Source organism: Protobothrops mucrosquamatus, unplaced genomic scaffold (assembly GCF_001527695.2).
Source record: "Protobothrops mucrosquamatus isolate PMUCROS unplaced genomic scaffold, P.Mucros_1.0 scaffold3143, whole genome shotgun sequence".
Lineage (NCBI taxonomy): Eukaryota > Metazoa > Chordata > Lepidosauria > Squamata > Viperidae > Protobothrops > Protobothrops mucrosquamatus.
In genome coordinates this window covers 39,512-51,092 of record NW_015389143.1, presented here as the reverse complement: position 1 = coordinate 51,092, position 11,581 = coordinate 39,512, and the positions used below count along the sequence as shown (strand labels likewise).

The window sequence follows — 11,581 nt, the reverse complement described above, 5'->3', positions numbered from 1 at the left end:
GCATGCGCTCTTTGCCTTGGCGGTCGCTTTCTGCCCTTCGTGAAGATGGCTTCGCGCGCGGGACCTCGAGCCACGGGAACCGATGGCAGCGACTTCCGGCACCGGGAGCGCGTGGCCCAGCATTACCAAATGAGGTGGGGTGGGGTCGCGCTCATGCACCCATTAGGAAGCCAATTTCCCCCCTCCCTCCCCGTCTTTAAACCTGCATGTTGCAGCATCGGGAGCTGCCGCTTTCCTGCCTGCCCTGCCTGATCCGTGCTCTGCAACCGACTCGACAGGACGATTGTCGTTGGCTGCTCCTACCGATCATTGAATTGGTGGCTTCCTCTAAAATGAGAGTCATTTAGTGCATTTCTCTTCCCCCCCCCTACCCTTTTATATAACCTCCTTTCCCCAAAGGTAAAAGGCGGGAGATAGCATGCTGCTCGATTGTATTTGAATAATGAGGTTAAACACTGCGTTCATTTTTCCTTAGATTGCATTCTTGGTGGCTTGTCTTCTACGGCAGGGCTTTTCAACCTTTTCACCCATTGTACCACTTTTAGGATATGGCAACATCCGAGTACCACCAGTCGCCTAGCAAACTGTCAAAAACTTGATGACCCCCCCCCCAAAGGAAAAAAAGTGATAAAGTACAGGTAGTCCTCAACTTACAACAGTTTGCTTAGTGACTGTTCAAAGTTACAATGGCACTGAAAAAAAGTGTCCCCCAAGACACAGCCGAGCAAGACACCTGCCTGCCCACCCGGCGGCGCTCTTCCTCCTGTCTGAGGTTTCCATTGTTGTGAGCATTTCTGCTGAGGATTGGCAGCGGGGGTGGGGTGGGGGGGTGTTTGGTTTTTATTCTCCCCATCTGCTGGGTGGTTGCAGCACATTTTGGTCACTTCATATGACCCTGGGACACTGATCGTCATAAATATGAATCAGTTGCCAAGCATCTGAATGTAAATCACAAGACCCTGGAGAGGCTGCAACATTCCAGCTGATCGGCGCTTCTTCTGGGCTCAGAAGCGCCAGGATCAGCGCCAAGCTCCAGCTGGAACCTGGCACTGATCCTGGCACTTCTGCTGAGCCCTGACAGCCCTGCAGCTCCAGCCATCTCTTGCTCAGGCTTGTGTGGTGCTGCCACCGGTTCAGCTCATTCCCCTCCCCCGCTACCACTTTTCTAGGATGGTCGCGTACCACCTGCCAGGTGCCAATGTACCACAGGTGGTACCCGTACCACTGGTTGAAAAGCCCTGTTCTACGGCACAAGCCTCTGACCGAAGGAACTGGGTTGTTTTAATTGAGGATATCTGCAAAAATACATAGCAGGTAGCGGTGGCAGCATTTAGCTGAGGTGATAATAGCTAAACAGGATTAGTACTTGAGTGGAAAATCACCAGGATCTCTCTCTGGGCTGTACAGGAGCCTGAGAAGTTGAAAAGCTTTCTAGAAGAAATAGTAGCCAAACATTCTCTTATTATTGCCCAGATAATGTACCTTTGAGGTCAGTCAGATTTGATTTGCCTGGAGGACGACTTCATCTATAATTAAGAGGCTCTTGCAAGGTTTGAATGAGAAATGCCCTTGTTAAACCAACGAAGCCAATTCTCTAGATCTAAAAGAAGTTTATTGGGAGAAGAAAACACCTAGACAGACTTTCAAATGGAACAAATCCATTCAAACCAGCTAACTTAATGTCTTCCTTTTCACCACATTTTTGATACTTGTTTCAGAGAGGTTGGCTGGAGAGAGAATCTGGGCCCTCTGCTTCGAAGTTAAGCAAGCTTTCCTTTTTTCTTGGGCATTGACCTCTGCTTTTTGGAGTAGAGAAGACCATTGTCTTAAAGTATCTTTACATGTAAACACAGGTTTTAGCGGGATTATTGTTTTATGCAAGTCACTTTCAACTCATGGCAACTTTCTGGAGGAGTACCTACAGTCTTCTTGGCAAGCATTTTTGATGTCAAGGGTTCTCTGATGTCATGAGTTTGGCCAACCGATCAATGTATTATTTGGTACTTATGCCCAATTTACTTACTGATTTATTACATTTTTATCCTGCCTTTATCACTTTATAGGTATCTCAAGGTGGAGAACATATATAATGTGCCTTCCTGCTCCTATTTTCCCCGCAACAACAGCAACCCTGTGAGCTGAGTTGGGCTCAGTTGAGCCAGAGTGACTGATCAAGTCACCCAATCAGCTTTCATGCCTAAGGCAGAAATAGAACTCAGAACCCAGCACTTTAACCGCTATGGGTTGCTAGTTGATTGATAAAGGAACTGACTTAGTTTTTACTAGTGGCTGAAAAAAGAGGTAAACAGAAAACAAAAGGCAGGCTCTCAGTGGTGGCGAACCTATGACACGCGTGCCAGAGGCGGCACTCAGAGCCCTCTCTGTGGGCACGCGCGCCATACCTCGGAGAATGGCAACCATCCCTCTTCAACCAGCCGCCCGCTAACTCACCGAGGTCCCACATGGCTGGATGCATCCCAGCACCCATGCGCTCGCTGGCCTCTGTGTGCAGGGGCTGATGGTGTCAGGCAGCAGCTGCTCGGCTCCTGCCTCACCTTGCCCTGTGACAATGGCACCCCCGCCCTGCCTCGCCTTGCCTCACCTCTCCCCGCAGGATGAGCCTCCTGCCCACCGTCTCACCTGCCAGAGACCCCCTGGATCTCCCCCAACCCTGCCTGGCCCCCACAGGTGTCCCTCCCCACGAGCAACATTGAGGTGATCACACCCACCTTGGCCACACCCACCCAATCTGCCATGACCACCACAGCCACGCCCATCCAGTGGGCCATGCCCACCTGGCACCCGGCGATAAATAAGTGGGTTTTGGGTTGCAGTTTGGGCACTCGGTCTCTAAAAGGTTCGCCATCACTGCTCTATCTTTCCAGACCTTTACCATGTTGTTGACTTATCAGATGTTTGAATGGGCACCGTTCTACCATATTGGAAAGTAAGAGATTTGTCATAAGTTTCCTTGTGACATAGGTGCCAGAAGGTGGTGGGCAGGGGTGGAGTTGAAGAGCAGGGTAAATGTGGTTTAAGTAAATACTGTGTACAGCTAGCTGTCTCATGGTGGTAATTTAGCTGTTGAAGCTTTTTCCATTGCAACATCATTACGTTGGGAAAAACAGTCACTGAATGTTTGCTTGTTATGCAATGATAAAAGCCCTGGGGCTTTGGGAGAAAAATATTTCTCATGAATGCCTCTTGACCTTTCTCGCGGAACAGCTTTTCTCAGGTTAGGACTGCTTTGCCTCAAGGAAGCAAAAGTCTGTCCTGTAGTTCAGAAGTGGGTAATGAAGCACCCACTGGCGCTTTTTCTTAATAGCTGCCAGATTGTCTGCAGTAGCTGGATATATATATTTTTTTGAAGATTATTTTAAATAAAATAAAGGGAAGCCCCCATTGAAAATAAGTACCAACTTTATTTATACAGATAGTCCTTGACTTACAACCACAATTGAGCCCCATTTTCTAAGCAAGACAGTTGTTAACTGAGTTCTGCCCCATTTTACGAACTTTCTTGCCACAATTGTTAAGTGAACCACTGCAGTTGTTAAGGCAGAGTCAGGCTTGTCCCAGCTAGATTCTAGGAAAGAACAACACTCCATTTGGTTGAAGCGATAGGCTCTTTTACTAAGCATTGGTGGTTGCAGCAAAAACAGGCTAGAATTAAAATTCACACACAAAAGTTTACAAACTTTTCTTCTTCATCCCGGCCCTCCCCCTTTGACCGGTTCACCTTCGGCCGGTGATGTGTCACATAGGTGTTTTGAGTATTGCTGGGATGTTTGGTGCAATCCCCATTCCTTTCTCAGGGTTCGTGGCCTTGAAGACTGGAACAGGCTGGTTTCTCGCACCTCTGGTTGCTCTCAACCTGTCATCACCCCTTCCCTTTTGGTCTTCTCTACCCCATCCATACTTATTGCCCATTTCCTCTCCTTTCCCCCACCGCTTAGCAGTTGATGGCAGGATGCCAACGAGGAGCCAAGCAGAAGATGGCAGATCTGACAGGTAGTAACAGCTATTAAGTGAATCTGGCTTCCTCAATGACTTTGCTTAGTCAGAAGGTCACAAAAGGTGATCACATGATCCCAGGACACTGTAACCATCATAAATCCATGCCTGTCGCCAAGCATCCAAATTTTGATCTCATGACCACAGGGACGCTGCAACGGTCATGTGAAAAACGGCCATCAATCACTTTTTTCCAGTGCCATTGTAACTTTGAACGGTCACTAAACAAATGGTTGTTAAGTCAAGGACTATCTGGGCTTAGGTTTTTGTACTGGAGCTCAAGGAGACATACAAAATATTCCTGTCTTCCATCCTCTCCTCCCCCCCCCAACAACTCTATAAGGTAGGCCCTGGTTGAGAGAGAATGCGACCGAGAGTGCATTGGAATGTACATCTCTCCAGTTGTCATCCAGCACCTTAAGCATTACACCACACTGGCTGTCATTTTCAAACAGATATTTACAAAGATGCCTACGAATTCTTTTCACGGTTTCAGAAAATGAATATGGTTAGATGGTATCCTCAAGTTATGGCGGTAAGGGAGCCTGCCCACCACAGTCATAAATCGGGCCACCCACACGGGCGGTTGTCGTTAAGCAAATGAATGGCTCACTATCGACCAGTTTTGCCCCAAACTGGAAGTAACTGCCCGTTTTTGGCAAAGCTGCTGTAAAACATGGTTATATGACTGTGGGATGCTGCCAATAGCCATAAAGGCAGGCCGGTTGCCAAGCGCCCAAAGTGTGATCATGTGACCACGAGGGTTGTGTGCGGCCATCAGAAATTCAAATCCTGGTCGTAAGTACCCTCAGAGGTCCAGCATAACTCTGAATGGTCACTAATCAACTGGTCGTAAGTTGAGGAATACCTGTATTTGGAAGTATGTTGGCTACAACTAAAAAGGACAAAATGAAGCTGAGTGGATAGAAAGCATCCATGGAGACTAGGGGAGGCTGTAGAGGGCAACATCACAACTTAGTTTTCAATGAAATTTAAATGAATTTTTCTCACTGTCCTTGATTAAGTCCATTATAGTAGCCGTTTCCTGAAAGTTCTTTCAGAGTTCCAAATGTGTATCCAGTGACTGTAAATATGTGCTTATCCTGCCATGTCATGTCATTCCTACGGTATGGATCCATGAGTGACATGAGGGCAAAGATTTAATACCATCTCCGATTCATTTCATCTGTTACCCATAGGGGTAGGCAACCTTGGGTCTTTTATGACTCTTGGACTTCAACTCCCAGAATTCTATGCTGGCTCAGGAATTCTGGGAGTTGAAGTCCACGAGTCATAAAAGAGCCAAGGTTGCCTACCCCTGCCATAGAAGTTGAGCTTCCTGATTCAACCATTCCAGAAGGCCATTGGGTCTGGAAGGCCGCTCCGATTTTTGTTTCAGTTTTTAAAACTCTCTGACTCCTTTTAGCAGAGGATCAAACTCACCATTCCTCCTTGCGTCTTTTCTCTGCTTTCCACAGCGTCTCTCTCAAGTCTGAGATTAAGAAGTTGATCTACATACAGGTGGCCCTGTGGCTGTTGGTGGCAGCACAGATGTGCGTAGCTCACTTCAAACTTCTGCCCCATGACAAGGTGGCCATGCCTTACCAATGGGAGTACCCCTACTTGCTCAGCATCATCCCTTCCCTCTTTGGCCTCTTCTCCTTTCCCCGAAACAACATCAGCTACCTGGTGATTTCCATGATCAGCACTGGCCTCTTCTCGGTGGCGCCTCTCATCTACGGCAGCATGGAGATGTTCCCGATGGCCCAGCAGCTCTACCGCCATGGCAAAGCCTACCGTTTCATCTTTGGTTTCTCTGCAGTCTCTGTCATGTATTTGTTGATAGTGGTGGCGGTGCAGGTTCATGGCTGGCAACTTTATTACAGCAAAAAGCTCTTGGACTCCTGGTTTACCAGCACTCAGGAGAAGAAGAAGAAGTAAACAAGGGGTTGGGACTGCATGCACCAACACTCGCTTGGATGGAGGGGTGGGGAGGAGGGAGAGGTCCCCCTGAAGGAGAGGTAGATAGCGCTCTTGGGGTTTCTCTCACATTCATACTGAGCAAATGGGAGATCCAGGGGTTCCAGCTGCCTGATTGAACATTGAACCAGGCTTGATTGTTTTCCAGCTGGTGTGACCTACAACTGGGAGCTATAGGCCTGGGTAGTCCTGCTTTGGAAGGGATTTAGGGGATCGTCCTTCCAAAGGAGAGGCAACTGATACCCTTTAGAGATATGCTTTCCTCGCTTGACTTAGGCAGATGAAACTTGGAGTCTCCTGTTGGTTTGAACGAACCAATACTGAGCTATGCCACATGCACTTTAAAAGATTCACTTGTGCACTATCTTGAATGACGCTGTGAAAAATTGGATCCTAGTAGGAATAGGAAAGCAGCACACAGCGAGGCCAGGAACCCCTCCCTCCCTCCCTCCCTCCCTTCCTTCCTTCCTTCCTTCCTTCCCTCCCTCCCTCCTTCCTTTCTTCCTTCACTCCTTCATTCCCACTCCAGAATATATTATAGGATCCAACCCTGTCAAGAGATGTTGTGTGTGGTCATACTCCCAGGAGTAGCTACCCTGGTGGTAAGAGCTGCGACCCAATTTTATTCTTTCTCCAGCCCAGGGGACTGGTACATGCCAAGCACGGAGGCCTCCTGTGCTGAATTACCCCTCAGCTTAACTTGCCTTCTTTCCCTGTAACCAGCCCATCCACGTTCCAGAGACTCTTGGCCTTTTCTACAATCTGTCTAGGTGTTCCAGGAATGGCTGCCGCCACCCATCTCTGCTCTCGTGCTTGTGAACCAAATAAAGTGCTATCTTAAAAGTCTTGCTCCAAGGTCTTTTGTGGACTGGAAGTGGGTGGTTGTTGGTGGTGGTGGGCAGTCGATAGCAGTTATATATATGTGTGGACTTCAACTTCCAGAATTCCCCAGCCAGCACAGCTGGCTGAGGAATTATGGGAGTTGAAGTCCTCCCTTCTTAAAGTGACCCAGCTTGAGAAACAGTGACTTATATGCAGAATGTCTTTCTTCCACTCTAGCTTCCTAGCAGATGGTCTTTAATGGAGGAGAATATTTGTAGCTCAGGGTTGACATGAGGGGTCCTTGGTGCCCTCTGAGCTTGTTTTCTTGCAGGCGTTTCATTATTCAAACTAGGTAACATCATCCGTGCTAGTAAAGAGTGCAGTTTGCTGTCAGTTTATATTCTGGTAGCTTGCCCTGTCATTATTGGTGGGGATGGTCTTAGAGATTCTTTGGTTGGGCTGTTTATTTTTGGCTCTTTGGCAGTTTTTGATTGGGGTATTGTTTATTTGATTGCTGGTCTGATGTTAACCTTGGAATTAATCTGCTGATCTGGGTGCTGATTGCTGGTGGAGAGGTGTTGGGGTTTTTTGTTCCTTTTTGGGCTGGGTGATTGTCCCTTTTGCATAGTCTAGAGATGTTAATGTCTGTGTGTTTACCGGTATTGATGGCCGACTTGTCAGAGTAACAGGCTTCTAGAAATTCATTGGCGTTTTTGGATTTGGCTTGGCTTGGGGGTGGTCTTAAGAGATTCTTTGATTGGGCTGTTTACCGTTGGCTCTTTGGAAGTTTCTTGATTGGGATATTACATTATTCCTGGTCTGATATTAATCTTGGCATTAATCTATGCTCATCTGGGTGTTGGTTGCTGATGGGGAGATGTTTGTGGTCTTTTTGCTGCCTTTTTGGCTTACTGATTATCTCTTTTGCACAGTATGTAGATATTGTTTATGGCTATGTGTCTGATAGCTGATTTGTCAGAGTGCCAGAACAAAAGTCGGGTGATAATTTGTGAGACAGAGATCAAAATGGCAAATTAGAAAAGCAAATCTACAGAAAAACCACCCATACTAACCAGGTACTCCACTACCAAAGCAACAACCCAAAAAAAGAAAAAGAAGCTGCACAAGGACTTTATTTAAACGAGCCCAAACACACTGCGGCAAACCGGAACAGCAGAAAAAGGAAATAGAACATCTATACAACTTATTCAAACAAAGTGGATACCCATGCAATTTTATCAAAAAGTCCCTGACCACTCAATCCAATACAGCACAACCAACACAAAGCCTAAAAAGAACTACACTGCCATATATCAAGAATATCTCAGATATCACCAACAGACTCCTACCACCACATAAAATCAACATAGCACACAAGCCAACTAAATATCCTTCAAAATATCCTATGCAGACCAAAAGACTCAATTACCCCAGAAGAAAAAAAACAGGAGTCATCTACAACATACAATGTAAGGACTGCAACAACCACTATGTAGGACAAATAGGCAGAAGACTGGCAGAACACATCCACGAACGTCAACTAGCAGTCAGAAGACATGAGATTTTTTTAATTCCACAACATATAGACAGATTTATCCAGAATTTCAATTGGGAAAATGTGACCATCTTAGACCACCAACACTGATAGGGCAAGACACCAGAATATAAGCTGACAGCAAACTACTCCTTTCTGTCTAAGGATAAAAAATAATAATTAACACATTTAGGTGGTTTGGTTCAGTTAGGGATAAGGATCAAGAAAATAGATGATTTACTAGAAAGCTTCAAAATAAGATTCCAAATAGCAAGGGCTACACTGCAAGATTTCAAGAACTCACCCCTGTATTTCCTTGATGATCTCGAAGGAGATGTTTACTATTGCTTTTTCCTGGGAAGTTATTTTTATTTATCAGCCTAACTTACAACCCATCCAAGTATTACTATGGTCTAATTTTCTTTGTTGTTGTTTTGGTGCCTTTGAGTCATTACTGAGTCCTGGCAACCGCCTGAACTCGTCCCCGCAGTGATCTTGGCAAGGTTTCAGAAGTTGCCTCCACCTGGGGTTGAGAGAGAAGGACGGATAAGTCCCCAGCTGGCTTCATGCCTACTCAACAGTCCCACAGTTTTTATCCTGATGCTTTAATCATTACAACAAATTGGCTCTTTGATTTATGAAAACCAGCCACGGCCAGCTATTTGCAGCTATTTAAATACAGATTGGGAGGGGGGAAAAAAAATCACAGGCTAGTGGTTTACCGCTAGCAGATTTTTGAAAACTGATAGTTGTTATGATAAAGAGAATTCTGTAGTACATGATCTAAATGGGATGTTTATTCCTGGAATGTTGTGCCATAATGCTAGGAAAGTGGCAGGCGTTTACAACAAGAAAAGCCACATTTTTCGTCTACTGAAATAATTTAAAATAACATGAGAAAAACTGCGGGCAAATTAAGCAACATTTTTGCTTGGTTTTTGGTTGGAGCTAGGATGTAAAGAATCTGCCCCAGCTGGCTCTTAGACGTTTTGATACGCCTAAGTTAATTCTTGCTAGCCACCCTTTCCAGAAGAGACAGTTAGTCTCTCCATGCCTACTTTGGTGCTGCAGCTTCAGTATATAACAATGATGGCGAACCTTTTAGAGATCGAGTGCCCCAAAACCAGCCCTGCCCCACGCCCACCCCCACTTCGCCCCTGCCCGCAGCCTGTCCCCGTCTATCCCCACCCCACCCGCCCACAGGGCTATCCACTGCCTCCACGGCCCGCCGCAGATCGCCCAAACAGGGCAGCAGCACCATGGCAGCCACGCCCCGCAGCATCATCTGCGCGACGGGGCGCGAGTGCAGTGTCCCCGCTGTCTGGCTGCCATGTTCTTGGCTGCGCTGCTCAGGTGATTCTCCATGGGGGGGGGCTGATGGTGAGGAGGGGCCATGGGGGAGGTGGGGCTGGGGCAATGGCATGCGTGCCCACAGAGAGGGCTCTGAGTGCCGCCTCTGGCACGTGTGCCATAGGTTCGCCACCACTGGTATATAAGATAAGATAACCTTTATTGTCATTTTTACTGTGAGTAAACTGGCCTACATTAAAAATGAAATTCTGTTGCCTGCTCTCAAAAGAAAGTATATCTCTACCCATACACATACATAACACACATATGCACGTGCTATATAAATATAACAACAACAGTAATAATAAAGTTGGAAGGTACCTTGAAGGTCATCTAGTCCAACCCCCTGCTCAGGCAGGATTTCGGACAAATGGCTGTCCAGTCTCTTCTTAAAAACTTCCAGTGTTGGAGCATTCACCACTTCTGGAGGCAGGTTGTTCCACTGATTAATTGTTCTAACTATCAGGAAATTTCTCCTTAGTTCTAGGTTGCTTCTCTCCTTGATTAGTTTCCATCCGTTGCTTCTTGTCCTGCCTTCAGGTGCCTTGGAAAATAGCTTGACTCCCTCTTGTTTGTGGCAACCCCTGAGATATCGGAACACTGCTATCATGTCCCCCCTTGTCCTTCTCTTCATTAAACTAGACATATCCAATTCCAGCAACCGTTCTTTATATGTTTTAGCCTCCAGTCCCCTATATACATATAAATATTAATCAAATATTGAATACATAGCTGAAAAAGGAAACTTGAGAGTTCACATGGTTGATGCTATATGGAACAAAACTGTGACTGAATTGGATGTTCTGTTTTGGATACTGTGATGCCTCCTCCCAGAAGGTAACAAGGAAAACAGGTTGTGAAGAGGATGTGTAGAGTCCCAGACAATCCTGCGGACCCTGCTCAAGCATCCCTTATATGCCACGTCCTGGATAGAAGGAAGTGAACTACCAATAATCTTTTCTGCCATCCTCACCACTCTGCACCGCCTTCCTGTCCGAAGCAGTAATGCTTCCAAACCAGACAGTAATGCCATGTGACAGGATGCCCTCTGTAAAAAGTGGTAAGGAGAGGGGAAGGGAGATGTACTTTTCTCATGCAACCCTGTCTTGCTTAGCAATGGAAATTTTGGGCTCAGTTGTAGTTGTAAGTCTAGGACACTGATGGCGAACCTTTTAGAGACCGAGTGCCCAAACTGCAACCCAAAACCCACTTATGCATCGTCGAGTGCCGGGTGGGTGTGGCCCATTGGGTGGGCGTGGCTGTGGTGGTAACGGCAGACTGGGTGGGACTACAAAGTTCAATCAATCAATTCCAACTTTGCAAGATCTTTTTTTTCCCCTCAAGAAGTTGAAATTGACTGATTGATTGAACCTTTTTTTTTTTTTTGCACATGGCGGCGGAGGCCTAAAGCGAAAAGTTTTTATAAAACCCAGCTGAAGGCCTAGGACTGGGGCAATGGCATGTGTGCCCACAGAGAGGGCTCTGAGTGCCGCCTCTGGCACCCGGGCCATAGGTTCGCCAGCACTGGTCTAGGACAAGCAAACCCAGAAATACTGAAAATATACATGGGGACATGATGACTTGGTGCTTAAAGATGCTGAGCTTGTCATCTGGAAAGTTGAGAGCCCAGATTCGAGACCTGAGCGCTGTGTGACAGGGTGAGCTCCCATTGCTTGTCCCAGCTCTTGCCCACCTAGCAGTTCAAAAGCATGAAAATGTGAGTAGATAAATAGGTACCACTTTGGGAGCAAGGTAACAGTATTCCGTGTGCCTCTGCTGGCCACATGACCATGGAAAAGGGTCTTCGGACAACGCTGGTTCTTTCGGCTAAGAAACGGAACTGAGCACTGCCCCCTAGAATCAGACACGACTGGAGAGGGC

General features: G+C 46.7%; 1 protein-coding gene across 1 annotated transcript; it reads left to right on the top strand.

The window, feature by feature from the left end:
* The first annotated feature begins 31 nt into the window (after positions 1–31).
* Positions 32–6,011, top strand: JAGN1 (jagunal homolog 1). Its single transcript, XM_015826439.1, has 2 exons — positions 32–134; positions 5,493–6,011. The coding sequence occupies exons 1-2, from the start codon at positions 46–48 to the stop codon at positions 5,953–5,955; spliced, it is 552 nt and encodes a 183-aa protein (XP_015681925.1). The 5' UTR covers positions 32–45; the 3' UTR covers positions 5,956–6,011.
* Positions 6,012–11,581: the final 5,570 nt, after the last annotated feature.

Excerpts from the sequence above, each read along its gene's own strand:
- JAGN1 (XM_015826439.1), top strand. The coding sequence starts at position 46 with ATGGCTTCGCGCGCGGGACCTCGAGCCACGGGAACCGATGGCAGCGAC. Across the intron at positions 135-5,492 it reads GCCCAGCATTACCAAATGAG|CGTCTCTCTCAAGTCTGAGA; the intron begins GTGGGGTGGGGT and ends TGCTTTCCACAG.